Source organism: Cynara cardunculus (assembly GCF_001531365.2).
Source record: "Cynara cardunculus var. scolymus isolate 2C chromosome LG 2, CcrdV1, whole genome shotgun sequence".
Lineage (NCBI taxonomy): Eukaryota > Viridiplantae > Streptophyta > Magnoliopsida > Asterales > Asteraceae > Cynara > Cynara cardunculus.
The window spans coordinates 45,284,349-45,302,860 of record NC_037529.1 but is presented as its reverse complement, the minus strand read 5'-3'; the positions used below and the strand labels follow the sequence as shown (position 1 = coordinate 45,302,860).

General features: G+C 38.3%; 1 protein-coding gene across 1 annotated transcript in view; it reads right to left on the bottom strand.

Annotated features, from left to right (window-relative positions):
- LOC112506108 overlaps positions 1-16,388 on the bottom strand; it is a 19,046-nt gene extending 2,658 nt beyond the window's left edge. Inside the window, exon 1 of the mRNA XM_025110138.1 lies at positions 16,246-16,388. Within this exon, the coding sequence (XP_024965906.1) occupies positions 16,246-16,388 (143 nt within the window). The remainder of the gene's footprint in view (positions 1-16,245) is intronic.
- Between the last annotated feature and the right edge of the window lie 2,124 nt (positions 16,389-18,512).

Below are 18,512 nucleotides of genomic sequence, written 5' to 3'. Positions count from 1 at the left end.
CACTTGGCTACTCGCAGAGAGCTGGACGCTATGGTGGATGCGCTAGGGGATTCTGTGACCGGCCATCTTGGAGCACTTAAAATGGAGATCCTCACATCCAACGATCTCATCAAAGACTGCACCTCCAAGCTCATAAAGGAAGGTGACCTCCTTCGTGCAGAAGTCCTCAGCACCGTCTCCAAACTCAAATGGGCCACATAACTTGATGTGATGAATGCCTCTGCGGGTGCCGAGAAGGTGATAGAGAAAATGTACAAGGCGGCCACTAAGATTTTGCGTCATTTGAGGAGGGCTCCCCTAACTTCATGCAAGGCTGATGTCATCCAGAGCCATGACGATCATAAGGGTGATGATGATCGTCATGAGGGGGAGAAGAAGAAGGAAAAGAAGAAGGCCAAGGCCCCAGAAGCAAAGAAGAAATCTGCCAGAGCACCTGCCAGAGGTGTTAAAATTGGGGAGTCTACAGCTCCAAGAGACAAGAAAAAGGCTTAGCTGTAGAATCTTCAAAGAAGGGTTCATCATCGAGCTCCGAATCCTCAACGCCAATCAATGAAGAAAAATATGCTGATGAACCTGAACTCCTCAAAGTTTTAAAGTTATCTCGGGCAGAGGCTCAGGCTAAGAAGGGCAGAGTGCCTATGCACCACAGAGAGGGTGAGGCCACATCATCCGTTTTCCCACAAGTCCAAGTCCCACAAGTCCAAATAACGTCCACGGGTACGTTCGATGCCCTGCAAGGAACCGTTAAGCCCATCCTTGCAGAGGGATCAACCCAGAGGCCGATTCTGGAAGAGGAAGAAGAACAGAAGATGCCAGAGTCACTAGCGGGAGGACGGGTCTCTCAAATCCTTGAATCTATGAGCAAGATTCCAACGCTAAATGTTCGCACAGAGCCCGTCACCACCCCAGAAGAAATGCTTATTTGGAAGTACTCTGTGACAGACACAGAGCCACCCTACGATCCAGAGCTCACTGATATCCCCTCTGCCGTAGCCAAGGTCCACTTCTCAAGATTAACAAGGCCTCGTGAGCAGGTCTTCTCGCGACACATGATCACATCATTGGTGTCAATCTCACCAAGGACTCTGTTAAAGAAGACCGTGCTCTACTCACAGTACGTTGTAAGGAGAGAAGACCGCAATATCTACACGTTCACTAATGCAGATCTTCATAACCTCTGTGTGTATGATGTCATTTATATGCACAAGATCCTTAACGTCTACATGGAGAGGAGGTCACCATACCAAATATCCCTTAGAAGGCTGATTGAAGTTATGCGTGTGCAAGTGATGTATTACAGCCAGAAGGATTTTGAGTTGGTCATGAGATTAGCACAGAAGAATCTAAAGATCACTCCTCCTTACAGCAGGCCTAGTTGGGTATCTAAGTACTATCCAAACACCATTATACACAATCCCGTTTTTGGGTTTGTGTATTTGGACAAGGATGAGCTACTAAGATTCTTTGACCCCACAGAATATCACAAGTATGCAACAGAGACGCTGGACTGGATCTTCAAGTGTTTAGTGGTAGAGGTGGATAGAAGACAGTACAGGGTTGGTGAAGTGTCTCCTCTCTTGGATGCAATTAAATCTCAAATCAACTTCAGAGAGTTCATCTTAAATGTCTACAGAACAATCAAGTCAGATTTTGTTTACGCAGTAGACGACTTCCCAGAGTCTATGGTTTAATTCTCTTCTGTTCCAGAACCCGACCTATGCTTCAAAATTTTGTCATTTAAGTTTTGTAATTCTTTACTTTGTAATTCTTTACATTGTAATTCTTTCAGAGGATGATGTTTAATCACCTCTTGTAATTTCATTTCAATTAAAGTCATACACTTGCACTTAAATTTCAAATTTTACTTTTTCATACTTAGGGGGAGATTGTTAGCTCTCATTACCTTAAATGTAAAAGTATAGAAAAAGTAAACTGCAAGTATTGACAAAAGATGATCTGTCACAGAAGACCACAGAGGACCAACAGCAGAAGATGCTCAAGCGTTCAACTCTCAAGTGACAGAACCTCTGTCGTGTCTCACAGAAGTTCTGTAAACTGGTCCTCTGCAAAGACAATGCTACAAGACAAAGTCGACAGAACCTCTGTCGTGTCTCACAGAGGTTCTGCAGCATGTCTTCTGTATAGATCTTCTTTAGCTGTTTTACTTAGGTTTATTAGCTGCTCGTGCTTATCACTTGTTCTTGTCTGTAATCTGTTTTGATCGAACGTCTTAGATTAATTTACTTTTAGGTCGTGTCAGGAAACGATTACTTGCTTGTATAAATAGCAGCGTAGACCCTTGTATTTCAGTGTGCTTCAGTATTGTAATTGTCAACATTTTCATTCTATTGAAAATCATTTGAAGCCTTCTCTTGTGTTCTTCAATCGTCTTCACTGTGTTGTTTATTGATTTCTACTTTGGTTGATTATTATTATTTCCGCTGCATTCTCACTGTTAAACAGATCATCCAAGTAAGTAATCTTTACCAAGAATCTGAGTTAATCGATCCAACAGCTTCTCTTGAACTCATTTTATCAGTTAGTATGTTTTAGGATCAACTACAGTTCAAAATTTGTATACAAAAATATATCAGATAAATCTCAAACAAGAATATGCACGCATTCAACACTTAGAAAAAAATTAAGCACACAAGCTTATCCGGATTAGAAGTCCAGACAAAAAGATAGACTTGACTTTATAACACACAAGTTATCCGGATTAGAATCCGGACAACAAAACATATCAAATCGCACACTTATCACATAACGCGGAAGTGAAATCCGGTGAACTTCAATACTTAGCCAAAATTTAAGCAATTAAGGAAATTTAATATGGACAATGCAAAATTCAATACAGATAAGGCACAAAAATCAATTTGGTTTAAAAATCTCAAATCGGATGATTTCAACACTTAGTCAAATTTCCAAAATGTAATACGGACGTAAAAAGTCAACTAGTCAAGGTCAACTAAGTCAACTAGTCAAAGTATGTATAAGTCCGCTTAAAATCAATTTGATAAAAAGTCAAAGATTTAAATCGATCACAACACAAAGTCAAATCACAAGTCTGTTCAAAGAATCAAAGTCAAAATACGGTCAAACAGTCAAAGTACGATCAATCAAAATATTCAACAATATAAAATAAATCGCATATTAAACCGCTCAACCTTACACTTAAACCGCTCCCCAATTCGCTCAGGCTATAACCGGACTTCAAATAAATCGCACACTTAACAAGATAAATCGCATAAAATACAAAAGACTTACCAAGCGGATTACCTAAATCGCTCAATAAATCGCACATGAGTCAAACGATTTACCTCTTAATCCGACCAAGACTTACCCGGTTTAGCCTAATCCGATCAAACTCAATTTACACAAATATTACAAGTATTAAATCGTACAAGCTTTAAACGATATACAACTAAATCGAACAAGAGTTAATCGGACTAATATTCTAGCAGAAACACAAATTTCACACATTTTCACCAAAATTTTGGATCAAAACATGAAAAATTATGAATTTTGAAAAACACTTACAGTTTTCGAAAACTCAAAATTCGATCAAATCAGGTTCAAAACTTGTTCAAAATCAAAAACAGTGTGAATCAAATTTGTTCTAAATGAAAATGCGAATCCAACGATATAAGATTTGTCAATTAGCAATCAACAATCAAACGATTCAAGCCAAAATTCAAATATGGAATGATGAACTCTAAGAACAGACGAAGAACATGAAGAACTAAGATCGATCAATCCACTAAAAATTCATGCAAATTCTTGATAAATTCGTTTAATCCTCTAATAAAACTGCTGCAGTCTGCTCTGATACCAATTGAAATGTCCAAATTCACACACAACTGATTATGATCTTTAAGAACGATAAGAACAAGATGACGAGAGAATAGATCACCAAAATGTCTTTGATTGGTTGAGAGAAAAATTACAGCTCTAATCTGGAATTACAAAATTGTTAATGACTTGCTAATGACAATTACAAAGTAAACCATTATTTATACTAAGGAAAGTATAAAGCTAAACTATTACAAAGCATGTAAAATATGGAGAACTTGAATACAACAATAACGCGCATACTTGAACCCAACAGTATCACATACTATATTTTTAATTTAAGATGGAATCTTCGGAAAATGAGAACATACTTGGTGATGAGATGAAATGAAACAAGGAACAAAAAACAATCGGTGATGATACTTACGAATCTGTAAGCATGCCTGTAGGGACGAACACTAACACGAGCAATGAATAACCACAAAAAAGGTTAAAGTCAATTATTTGGACTCATTTTGAACAACTGTGTGTTAGTGTTAGACGATTTGCAAGGTGTAATTATTGCAATAAGCAACTAACGGGTAGAGCCAACGATGAAACCACACACTTGAAGAACCATTTCAAGAATTGTCCAAGGAGTGTTACAAAAGATATTAGACAACATATCCTAGTTCAAGATCAAAAGGCTTTAGACGGGAAAGGAAAAAATGAGTAAATATTCATTTAATGCTGAACTAGAAATTCGAGTTTCATGTTAAAAGTGTATTTGTTTTCCAAATTCAGATTTTTTTAGTATTCGGTATTTTGTTCAGTTATTTGTTTTCTTATTGTACCCATGCACTTTGAGTGTTTGGCTCAACTCCTTTCTTTCTTCATGTAGTATTCAAAGGAAACTAAGGAGTATGGGATTTAGGGTGTCGTTCTATCTAAAGTTGTTTGTTGATGGCATGTGTAGCCTTATTCATCATGTTGTGAAGCTATTATTGAAAAAAGTTGAAGTATTTTTCAAGGCATTTGTCAAATTTGATGATTTAATGTTTCAATATGGTTTGCTGGTGCTTTGGTCTGAAGCCTGTCGAATTTGTGTTGGTTGTTGTTCCTGAAAATCATGAGAATTCCCATTTTAGGATGCCTATATGAATTGAAGCCTATGTATACCCTTGTTGTAAACTTTATGTCAAAGTTGTTCCCCACTGTCTTGGTGTGAAAACTCATCCACAAGACTTGCTTTACAATTAATCTTTCATGGGCGAAACAGAGGATATCTCGATTGGGGAGGAAACGGGGAATTGAATATATGCAAGGAATCTCTCTCTATTTGGTGTTGGTAGTCGTTTGACCTACTACGTGATAGTTTCAATAATATGCCTTTAACTTCACATGCATGAATAGTGAAAAATTTCATTGCGTTGTTCCAAGTAATTGTCTTAGTCAAGAAGGACGCCTTTGAAAAAAAAATGAGATAGGTTCAAAAGGTAAGTAAGTTTAAGAGTGAATCTTCTATCCATGTATTTTGTATATTATTGAAATTTAAGAAGCATTTTCTTGTTCTTTACTAAATCAATTCATAGACTTATTTAGTTGTTAAAGCAAATTTTATATATTAGTATTAAGGGGATTGAAGATGTTGTTCTGGGTGGGGTTTTGAACATTAATGATGGTGATTTGTATGATTTAGCTGCTAAGAAGATTAATTAGATGTTCATTTTTGTAGTTTAAGTTGCATATATGATATTATAAAGTGTCATTATGATCACGTTTTGCTTGCTGCTGCAGAGAAGTGAAGACTTGTTTCTGGTGTCTAAATGTAAAGAAGAAATTGCAGAATATTCATAACACATGCAAGGAATTAGGGACCAAAAATGTAATTTACTCCAAACTATAATTATATATATATATATATATATATATATTGGGTTGGGTTCACGTGAGACCAAAGGTTTTTCGTGAGACCAATTTATGTTCATTGATCAACTTTATAAGCTAACGATCTAATGGTCTAAAATTGCACGGTGACAATTTTGTAATTATTGAGAAGTCTCGAGGCAATTTTGTGATTATGAATGTTGAGATTGTAGATCTAATCCAAGGGTTGTTAATTAATTTGTTATGTTTTTGAAATAAACACAAAATCTTTATATTATATATAGTTTACTGAAGATGTTTCGATCACTAAAAGACAACACAATAATTGATTTAGGATTGTTCGCAAATGCATCCTTCTTTTCTCTAATCGAGATTGTTTAAACATAAACATTGTTGTTGGTTTAAGATTACAAATCTGTATAACAATATTTAAATAATACTTAACGTACAGTAATTTTCTTGAACCTTCCCAAAAACATTCAAAGACGAGGTGGACATAAGTTAATGAAGCACCGTCGAGCTCATCCCATCAAGCATTTTCTTAGTGAGTATTGAGAGAAACACTAAAAGATTTTCGTCACTAAAGGTCTGTCACTAATTTACATTTGTGACCAAATTAAAAAATTGTCACAAATTACAGACAAACAAGAGTGATCGTTGTGTTTGTGGCGACTAACCTGGTTACCAAATATCGTCACTAAATCAGTGAAAGTCGTCACTAATTTCACATATTTGTGACTAAAGTTAATGACCACCACAAAGTAGGTCACTACTTAGGTTCAAGATAACGGATCCGTTAGTTGGTGTTAACCTTCATTAGAGACCAAATATATGGTCACTGACCATTAATGGCTTCTAGTGACCTAAAAGGTAGTCACTAACTAATAGGAAATGAACAAAAATTATGCTAATTCCCACCTCAATTGTATTGCAATAAAATTTAAACTTACTAATTTGTAGTAATGAAAATCAAAAATATAAATTCCATTTTCATAATGTAAAATTCTTTGATCCGAACAAAAACAAACACATCACTATTATATATCATCAACATATGTCTATTTGTACATCCTAAATGATTTTAATATAAACAATTACATCACATCTTCTAGTAACTTAAGCATAGACAAGCTTTCACTTGTTCTTACTGCCAATTTCACGAGACTCGTTTGCCTTCATTCCTTCTTCAATAAAATACAAAGTTTTCTTGATGGTGTTTCTATTGTGGTCCTTGTTTCGTTGTCTGCTTCTTAATATGATATTCATTGATAACAAGTAAAAGATTTCAATTTATTCACACAAATATATATGCGAAATAAAATAATTATATAAAATAAATTGTAAGAACCCCAAAAAGTATGTAAATTTAATAACCTTGGCCCTAAGTATTTGACCGTTTCTCTTTCATTCGGGTGACTTATTACAATTCTTGCACCTACCCACCGGTTATATAAACTTCAATAAAAGTATCATCTAGACGCTTACATAGGATTAGATAATGCAATAACTTGTTCATGTTTGGCATAACATTAGATGGGACAAGACCTAACCTAAGTGGGATAAAAATGTCTTTTCTTTTTCTAGGTGGAAAAAAACCTCAGGAAGACGAGACAAGATTGAAGAACCTTTACAAATTGTAGTTCTATGTTAGGGTGATTATAAGAGGAATAATCTTACCATATTGTCCAGATGTTGAAGGATTGAATTTGATCATTTGGGTCGATGTCGGGTTCCTCTTTTAACAATAACTATATCATCAAAATTTAACAATTGAAAAGATGTCCTGAATTCCCCACCCTTTTTAACTATGTGTGCATGTTGAACATTATAAATAAATGAAGCATATGAACTTACCTCTTTATGTTTATAAATTACTGTTGATAATCTCTCTCAGTGATTTATTAATGATCCCTTTTATTTTGCGAAGTGTACTATATCTTTATTCAGCTTCAGTGATCATCACTGAGCCCGTTCAGTGATCGCTTAACATCTACTGTAATTCCTTCATAGACCAGTATCCTTCAGGAAGACAAAACATCACAGATCCTTCAATGATATTGAAGATAGAAGCTGAAGATAGAGACTTGCAAGTTCGTGATCTGAAGCAGTTTTCAGTGATAACAAGCTCGTCTACACAGGTGTGAAATTTTCTCAAGAATTAGCAAACACTGATGAGACCTCCAGTGTCATTCCAGTGTGAGCGATCAAATGAATCTTGTTGAACAAGTTTAGATCTTGTCATGTACTTCTGCACACAAAAGACAAACCCATACCTTTCAAAGTAAAATACTATATGGAGTCACTCTTTGTCTCCAAGCGTGCTTACCTACTTTATGAAATATGACTGTTCATATACGGCCAAAAGACTATATATCTACAACAAAGAACAAGCTCACCTCTTGAAGCTTTCCACGTGCTTTGTACCTTCTGAATTGCATTGTGCAATGAGTATAAATAGCTGAGTAGTTTTTCCTTCTCAATTAGACCTTTGAATCTCATATCCAAGCATCTTTTCCTTGAATATCTTACCCAAGAAGATACTCCTCCTTCTAACTCTCTATCTAAGAGAAAGACTTCCACATATAACAAGTGAAGAGCACAATATCTCTTAACCTATTTCTTGTAGCAAGTCTTTTCTTCTTGCTATTTGTAATCTGTATGTATCTTTGATTATTTAGATAAGTTCTATATCTTATCTTTTTTGCAAATAATCTATCAAAATCTGTATTGATCTTTTTTATAAATATAAGTTTTTTAAAAGTGAAAGTTGTTGTGTTTGTATTCATTCCCCCTCCCTCTACAAACTATTACTTATAAACTCTTGTAGATCCGGCTAGGACCAAAAAGTGGCATCAGAGCAGTGTTTGCTTTTGTGTTGTATTTTTCTTTTATTGGTGTTTTATTATCTCTTCTTTCTAGATAATTTATTTACTTTTCAAATCGCTTTGCAAAATACGAGCACAAAATTTCACGATAATGGCTCTCTTGCCAAACCTCCCCGGTTTATCAAAGACAACACTTTAGTCTCTAGAAGAACCGGATCCCTCTCTTCGTGAAAATGTGGATCCTGAGATTCCATACTACATTGAGAATGGACCTTATGTTCCATTCGCAATCTCTCCAGCAGTTTCTGCTACTGCTACAATTGCCGCAATTCTTGAACGACAAATTCTGAAGCTCCCTCATCAGTGGAGTGATGAAGACAAGAAGAAGATGGATTTAGATACTCGTGCGAGATCTATAATAGCCATGGTTCTTCTTGACGAGGTCTATCACTCTGTGATGAAGCTTAAAACCTCGAAAACCATGTGGGACACTCTTTGTGTTCAATATGAAGGTACTTCTGAAGTACAAGAATCGAGGAAGATAAACTTAGTAAGACAATATGAAAGTTTTCTTGCGGAAAATCTGAATCTTTGTCTAAAGTAAATCAACACTTTAATTGTCTTCTTATTGATTTGAAAATTGTTGGAAGAAAATATTCCAACTTGGAGACACTGAAAAAGTTCCTTTAAAGATGTTTAAAGACATGTCATCCCTTTCCCTCAGTTCTCTTTATGGGATATTGTTTAATCATGAGTAATCCTGTCAACTGAAGAAGAATCTTCTAAAAGACTCCAGAGAAATGAAAACCTCTCCTCTAGGTTTGATCTCCGATAACTCTTCAGCTTACCCTTCTATTTCTTCTTATTCCTCTTCTTTTCTTTCTATCACTTACTTAGATCCTTCTAACTCTGAGGACGTGACAGACGCTGATCTTTCAAAGTTCGATGAGTCGCTGGCCCTTCTTACTAACTCTTTTAGGAGGTTCGCTAGAAAAATATTCTAGCGCATATTTTCTTCCTTAACCATAACTGTCAACCCAAAGGTCACATTGCTAGTGAATGCAAGTCGAAAAAAGTTACAAAGCTATCTTCCAACCTCTCATCCTTCTTCAGGACTCAAAATGACAAATACCTGAAGTTGAAGGAGAAGTACAAGAAGATGATGAGTCTTCAACATAAAGGAAAAGGTCTTGTCTCTGAAGAGCATGACTAGGCTAATTCATCTGATGAATCATCCTCGGACGACAAAGACACGACCTATATTTATCTTATGGCCAAGGATGTCAAAGATGAACCATCTGAGACATCATCCTTCAGTGATCCGTCATCATCAACCTCTGCTCCGGTATGTAACTTAATGAACCCTATTCTTCTTCCTCTAATAGCCTATCTGCAATAGATACGCTAATGGTTGACCTTTACTTGCCCTGAATGGCAAATCCAAAGTTGAAAAGAACAATCTTGATCTTCAAAAACATTTAGAGAGATGTCATTCTAAGATCAAAGAGCTGACCAGTTCCCTAGATACATCTATTCAATTAAATTATGAATCTATGCCGAAGCAGATTTATTCTATACTCGATAAGTACTGAAGAAAATCTTAAGGATTGGGTCATTGTAAACCAAACCATTAGCATCAAATGCGACCAGGCTATCGCGAAGCGTGAGCAAACAATTGCTAAATTCAAGACTGAGATAGCTACCATTAAAGGATAGTGCAAAGCCTCTATCAAGAATATTGAGTTCATCAACGCTCAGATCCCCGCCAAGATAAAAAGTGGTCTAGGATTTTCCTATGATCAGGAAGATTGTGTCACTGACAAGTCCATGCTTAAGTTTGGTACTTTTGTCTCCTTTATTCCTGACACTTTTTCCTCTCAGTACTCTTCTACTGAAACTCATCATGAAGAAACTTCTCTAAGTTCAAGATGCAAAGACAAAGGTAAATACATTGTCAGCATTCCTTCTCTCGCTAAGAAGGACCACAAGTCATATAGACCCTGTTTTATTCCTTCAGCTTGTAAACCTTCTTCCTAAGGGACAAAGGTCATTGAATGATTTCAGAGATCTTCCCCAAAGCTGAAAGTGAATCTTTAACCCAAGGTATCTAAACCCTCATTGATCCTCCTCAAACAAATGAGAAAAGTATTCTTGGAGCTTATCCCTCTTCTCTTCTTTCTGACTCTTCTGGCCCTAAAGCTACTTTTAGGTATAGGAAATGTCGTCACTAAACCACAAGGGTGGTGCCTGATTGTTTTGAGCTTGGCTCTAAAGGTAAAAAGTGCAGGAGGTCCCAGGTTCAAATCCAAGGAGGAACAAAAATCCCCTTATGGCCATGGAGGTTCAAATGCGGTGACTTCGGGCTACCTGCAAAGCAGGTGGTCTCCCTGGGATTAGTCGGCTCGCATAGCGGGTTGGATATCCAGGCTAATAAAAAAAGTGTCGTCACTATGGTGAAACTTCTCATCTTGCTAGTAAGTGTCCTCCAGCTACCAAATTTGGTCCACCGGTTGAGGTAAAGAAAGTAGCTAAGGCTGAAAAATCAGCCAAAGTGAAATCAGCCACTAAAGTTGTGAAAACAACTTTTCAGGTTCAGTGAAGACTCTTGCTGATGCTGAAGCATCTTCTTCAGGCTCAGTAAAGAAAGATGTCTCGTCTAACTCTGCTGGACCCATTGAGAAATGGTTACCAAAGCAATCTTAATCTCTTTTCTATTGTAGGAAGTCAAAGATATCTGGTATCTTGATAGTGGATGTTCAAGACATATGAACGGAGATAAATCCCTGCTCTCAGATTACAAATATGAAAGAGGCCCTTTTTTAACCTTTGGAGGAAACATAAAAGTATATACCAAGGGCTTTGGTATATTAACCAACAATGCAACCACCTTCAGACGTGTTGCATATGTTGAAGGACTGAAGCATAATCTTCTCAACATCAGTCAAATGTGTGATAAAGATTTCACAATGAAATTTCTAAATAATTCATGTTATATCTTCGATAAAGATGAAAACTTTGCTCTCAATGGTTTCTCATCACTCTTTTGCAAAGCAATATCTTTACTCAGTGTGTGAAAAAGGAAAACAGACAAAGGCTAGCTTTAAATCAAATCTAGTCTCTTTAGTAACGTCTCCGCTTCAACTACTTCGCATGAATTTATTTGGCCCTGTCAATGTACAATCCATAGCTGGAAAGAAATATACGCTCATTAGTATTAACTAGTTTTCTAGGTACACTTAGGCTTTTTTTCTCAGATGCAAGAGTAATGCACCTAAAGAAATCATCTCGTTTGTCAAGCACATAGAAGTATTGAAGCATAAAAGAATATACCAAGGGCTTCGGTATATTAACCAATTGTGCAACCACCTTCAGACGTTTTGCATATGTTGAAGGACTAAAGCATAATCTTCTCAGCATTAGTCAGCTATGTGATAAAGATTTCACAGTGAAATTTCTGAAGAACTCATGTTATGTCTTCGATAAAGATGACAACTTTGCTCTCAGTGGTTTCTCAGTACTCTTTTGCAAACGAGTGTCTTTGCTCAGTGTTTGAAAAAGGAAATCAAAGGCTAGCGTTAAGCCAAAGCATGTAGTGACCTCTCCGCTTCAACTACTTCACAAGGATTTATTTGTCCCTGTCAATGTACAATCCATAGCTGGAAAGAAATATACGCTCGTTAATATTGATGAATTTTCTAGGTACACTTGGGTTTTCTTTCTCAAATCCAAGTGTAATGCACCTGAAGAAATCATCTTGTTCGTCAAGCGCATAGAATTACTGAACAACATCAAAGTACGATCTATCAGGAGTGATCATGACACTGAACTCAAAAACAGTACCATTGATGACTTTCTTGTGAACAAGGGAATCTCACACAACGATTATTGAATTCGCTCGATCAATGCTCAGCGAATCTCGTCTCCCTACTCAATTCTGGGCAGAAGCTATCAACATTGCTTGTTTTACTCAAAACCGGTAGCTAATCATCAATTGATTCAAGAAGATATATTACGAACTCTTCCATAGTAGAAAGCCTTCTCTCAGCTTTTTTCATATCTTTGGTTGTACATGCTACTTTTTAAGCAATAGCGATCATCTTTGAAAGTTCAACCCCAAAGCTAATGAAAGATTCTTTCTTGGATGTTCTTCAGTGTCCAAAGCCTTCATAGTAACAAAAGACAACAAACGATAGAAGAATCTATTCATGTCACATTTGATGAATCTCAATCAGCTAACTCTAAACCCATCTTTGAAGATGATGAAGAGCTAGACAACTGGATGATATCTCACTGTGGAGAACCTGAAGCTTCATTCAGCAATCAACCGAATGCTGACCTCCATGAAGCTAAAGATGATCCATTCATCATTTCAGATGTGACTAATAACGAAGTTGAATCCTCTTCAGGGGTTTCTGCCATTCCCATTAGTCACTTACCCCCTTCTACTTCAAATGTTAACCCTTTAGTCATTGAATCTCTTTCAGTCATTGAACCTCTATTAGTAAATGAATCGCACACTAAGGCTCCTTTGGCAATTCAAGTTGTTGCTGAAGACTCTCTTGTTGAAACCTCATTTTTCATACTTGAGCCTCCAGTTTTAGAAGGTGATGATATATATCATCTACTAGCCCAACTGTTGATCCCAGATCTCTCAATAACACTAACAAATAGATTATGAATAACCTAAATAAGTAGTGTGGATGAATAAAATGAAGAATACTTGAGAACAAATAATGTATATATTCAAAGCATATACTTGAGCATTAAAGATACGTAAAAAATCACTTCAAAAGTCTTATTTTACAATAGGTCTAGCTACCTATTTATACTAGCAATAACAAGATAACTATCTAGCCAATCTTCTAGGAAAGATAATGTTTATCTAAGTATGGATAAACTATAAATCAAGATAAACTTAAAATCCAGCTGGCGATTTGTTATCTCCAGCTGTCTTCCATGGGATGTTAATTCAACCTTATCTTCATATCTTCATTGCGTGCCTCTGGTTGAACTACTGAAGAAAACTCTAAGTGTTGTTGACTAGAGGGGTGATGAAGATGCTCTTTCCATCATATCTCTGGTCAATTCATCGACCCTCTGGTTGTTCTTCAGACTTAGTCAATTCTGCCTTAACGTCTTCATCGGTCTTCTGGTTCTTCATCACTTATTGTTCTTCATTACTTTTACCCTTATGAATTATGGGGTCTAACAATCTCCTCCTAAGTAATGAAATAACCAACATAAACTAATCTATGAACAATATTGAAGAACAAAGACTAATCTAAAGAAAGGCATCAATTTCCAAATTTTCATTGGATGATGAATTATTACAATACTGGAAGCAAAGACATTACAGTTTAAGGCAAAAAAAATTTAAAACTCTATCCATGATCTACCTTGAGATATTTCCTAGAAGCGCAGTAGCAGTCTTCGATAACTGATGACTATAAATATATCATGAATAAGTTGTTTCCCCTCTTCCCTCGGCACATGAGTTCTACCCAGTCTATCTCTGATAACTCCCTGAAACCATTCAAGTGTTGAGGTTGAATACTTGAATGCTTCAGTTAGTCTAAAAAACTTCTTTACCCCAAACTCATTTTTGAAGACAAGTCCAAGCTCGGGTTGAGTTAAGACAATAGCAGATCTCTTCTCCTGCAGGCCTGAGAAGTCTTCAGTAGGTGGAGTGCAGGAGGGTCGATCGATGCCCAGGTAGGCTTTCATAGCCCTTTTTCTTCAATCAACCTCCATAGATTGTAGGAGGGAGGCGGTGCATTCTTGTTGGTCAGCAAGGCTCTGGGAGAGAGCCTTGGTCGGTTGAGTCGCTCAATGAACGAATTTAGCACTTATCTTGTTGGATAGGGCCCTGAGGTCGGCTCTCGTGGCATACTCGGAGGTGGTGGATGATGAGGCTAGGGGAGGTATGGAGGTAGAGGTGGATGCGGTGGGTGGGATGGGAAGGTTGGTGATCATGGCTTTAAGCTCTGCAGCAAGGGAGGATAGAGCTTCATTGAAAGATGGTGCTGCAGGGCTGGGTGGTGGAGGTGGTGGATGGGATATTTGGGCTAGGATGGTGGCTGGGAGTTGGTTTAGGGTGGTTTGTATGGTGGCCATTTGGTTGGTGAGGGAGGCTAAGGTTTCATCGATTGATGAAGTTTTTTGATGTAGGGTTGGTTGAGGGATTTGGGAAAGGATGGTGGTTGGTAGAGTGTTGAGGGTTTGAAGGATGGTGTTTCTGTGGGTGGTAATGAAGGCTAGGGTCTCATCGGTCGCAGTTGCCTGGGCCGTGAGGGTAGCGATGGAGTTCATCAAAAGTTGGTTTCTTTGGGTGGCAAAGGCAGAGGAGGTGTTATGGTGTTGGGTGACGGTTTGTTGCAGCATTTGGAGACGGGTTGTATTGTCTTTGGTTTGGGTTGCAAGGGTGGCAAGTGATTGTTGAAGGGTGGTGATATCGATGGATGGTGGGTTTTCAACAATCCCTTGGATGATGAGTTTTAGGTCTTCCAAGGACCGCTGAACTGAGTCAACAAAGGCTTGGAACTCAGCCTTTGTGACCAGATCGGCCACGGAGGTGTCAACACATGCTTCTAGGTGTGTGATTGGTGGTGTCGAGCCATGAGGTGATGTGGCTCTTATGTCTACATTGCCTCTCTGTTGGAAGAGGGGCGATGGAAGTTGTGGTTCCTCAGCTAAATCATCTCCAGAGGCCTGAAGAATGGCCTCTGGATGGCTGGTTTGGGTTTGGTTTGGACTGGACCGTCCTTGTTAAATACCCCTTTGGCCTTGATCGTCAGGGGGTAGAGGTGGTGGTTGCCTTTTGGGAAGAGGGAAGGGGAATTATATGTGTAGGGCCGGGGGAATCACGAGGAGTGTCATCATCATCATCATTTTCATCATCCAATGAAGATGGCTCGTATGCTCCCTCGCTTCACTGAGGGGACGACTCTATGCGCTCTGGGATAGCTGCCCTTGGTTCATTGGACAGCAGAGAGCATTCGTAAGTTCTTCGAATATCAGATGTCTCTGGGATGACACTTAGCATGGCTCTGGAAATCGGCCTGTCGATGGTGTAGCCAACCTTTGAGAGTGTAGGTCGATGGCCCTGCATCTTGAAGAGTGGAGTGAACGGTTCCTCGACCAGTAGATTATGTCTCCTCATCACGTCCCCTATGAAGAGAGATAGGAAACGAGGAAACAAAACTGAGGTCAAGGGCTTGCCGGTGGCCTTGAGCTTGCACTTTTTGACTACCGCTATGTGGATCTCATTGTATATGAGGAAAGTGTAGTCAAGTGGGATGTTGAAGAAGAGGCCATACATAATCGTCATTATGTTGAAGTTGCCTTGATCCATCGACCCCATCTTGCATGTGAGGCCCTGTTTAATATGGAAAAGAACATATTCCACATTGGCGGCAAAAACTGCCTGTTGAAATCGGAGGCGTTGCATAGGTCACGATTGTAACCTAGCATTTTTATGAATTGGAGGATGTCTGAGGTTGTGGGTTGGTCGGCATATTGGTCAATGCCGAGCTCTCGATGGGTGGGAATGCACAGAAGCTTACATACTTTTGCCCGAGAGATCTTGAACGAGCAGATCATGTCATTCGGGGCGTCGATGTCCCCCATTATTCCATAGTTTTCAGGGATGTACTCACATGTTTGCCAGTATTGTTGGACATACTTTAGAGGTATGCCATTGTTAGTTAGAGTCAAGGCAGGTAGAAGAATGCATTTACAGAAGAACTCGATTATCACAACAAACCTGTCATCGAACAGGGTGGTTCGAAGCTCAATGGCATGATTGTTGGGCTTCATTGGGAGAAATACTATTGCTCGGCTGTCGGCACCGGTGGATTGAACACGACTATCATTGTCATTGGACTCGTGTGATGCGGAGGAAGCCATTGCGGATAAAGTTGCAGGTAGGTTTGTGCGTCAAAGTTTGGTTGCAGGTTTTAGGAAGCGTAAGGGAACGATGGAGGAAGAAGAAGGGTATTTATAGGTGGGGGAGGGGAACCTGAAATGGTTTTTTGATTATTATATTTAAATAATCATGAAAAGTGAAGGCGTTTAGCAAAAGGTGAGTTGATTTGGGGATTGTGAGCCGTCTTGATTGTACGTGCCAGTAATGTTGAGGGACACATGTCAAGATGGTGATAGGGAAGGGTAATTTGAAACGGTTCATGGGGAACAGGCTGTATATGGTGTCAGGCACGTGGGAGGATGACGTATGTATATGCTGCCAAGCGCGTGGGAGTATATAAAAAAATTAAATTCCATCTAATTGTAAGATAAATACGAATTACGAAGTTTTGGTCTTCTAAAAACCCATGTTGTATAGTTTTTAGTCACAAAAGCTGTAATTTTGTATAATCTTTAAAAGGTTTTCAATTAAGATGGGTTTTTGGATGAAAACTATTTTGTCATGGAACCAGAGGAGCTTTGGTTGGTCATGACTCATTGGGTGAGGAACCAGAGGTGCTCTGGTTGACCATATATGAATGAATTCATCGATGAAATGTTGGATTGTATGATAAATAAGCCTTGGATGACTAACCAGTGGCTCTAGTTAAGCATTGACAATCCATTATGTAGAACCAGAGGGGCTCTGGTTAAATACACATGGTGTAGCCATTATTTATTTAGCATTTAAGTGTCCAGAGGCTCTGGATAGTAGAACAAGAGGCTCTGGTATGGAAAATGCATATATATGCAATAGAGATTCATGATAAATGAATAGCTCCCCCTCAAATGATGCATGTGGATAAGGTTTGAGTTTTAGAAATTCCCCCTAGAAACAATAAGAAGGTTCATTTTGATGACCAGAGGCTCTGGTCTATACAACCAGAGGCTCTGGTTGTGAAAGATGATGAAAAGTGATATGAAATTTGTCTAAGTATGCAAATGGATATGAATATGAATGGGTCTTTGAGACTAGAGTGCTCTGGTTCCAAAGACAATGAATCTAGAGGCTCTGGTTGCAAAGTCAATGAATCCAGAGGCTCTAGTCTTTAGAACCAGAGGCTCTGGTTGCAAAGGCAATGAATCCAGAGGCTCTGGTCTTTAGAACCAGAGGCTCTGGTTGCAAAGGCGATGAAAAGAAGTATGAAAATATGGTTAAGTGCATGTGAGAGAGTGCAATGGATGGGCCTTTGAGACCAGAGGGCACTGGTTCCAAAGGCTTTGAATCCAGAGGCTCTGGTCTTTAGAACCAGAGGCTCTGGTTGAAACAAAAATGGTACTTAGTGAAGAAGTTCACAAAGTATGGGAGTCCAGGTGGAGACCGTGGAGTCCAAATGGGCTCTGGTCTCAAAGGATGAGAATCCAGAGGCTCTGGTCTATAGAACCTGAGGCTCTGGTTGCGAAGGTAATACTTAGTGAATAAAAGCTAAGTATTTGCTTTGGACCAGAGGTCTCTGTTTCCAAAGGCGATGAAAAACTTTGAGCCATATTAAAAGTTTTCTTCATGGCCAGAGGCTCTGGTCTTTAGAACCAGAGACGCTGGTTTGGAGTACTTATTGATTATGGCTTATTGCTATGTATCACTTGTAGGCATAACCATGAGATATTGAGAATATCTGATTTAAAGACTTTTATTGCCTTTAAGTGATGAGATTCAGCATACCCATCTTGTAGACTTGGAATAAATATCTTTTCTCATCAAGAGCTTTTGTGAAAATGTCAGCAAGTTGAATCTTAGTGGGAACAAAGTACATTTCTATATTACCTTTTTCAACATTGTCTTTTAGAAAATGGTACCTTACATCGATGTGCTTGGTCTTGGAATACTGCACAGGGTTTGCAAAGATTTCTATAGCACTCTTGGAGTCATAGAGGATAGGAATTTTGTCATATTGAAATCCATAATCCTTAAGCTGAGTCTTCATCCAGAGAACTTGTGAACAACAACTAGCAGCAGCAACATATTCTGCTTCTGCTGTAGAGGTTGAGACACAATTTTGTTTTCTGGATGTCCAACTTACCAGCTTGTCCCCCAAGAGTTGACAGCTTCCAGACGTGCTCTTTCTA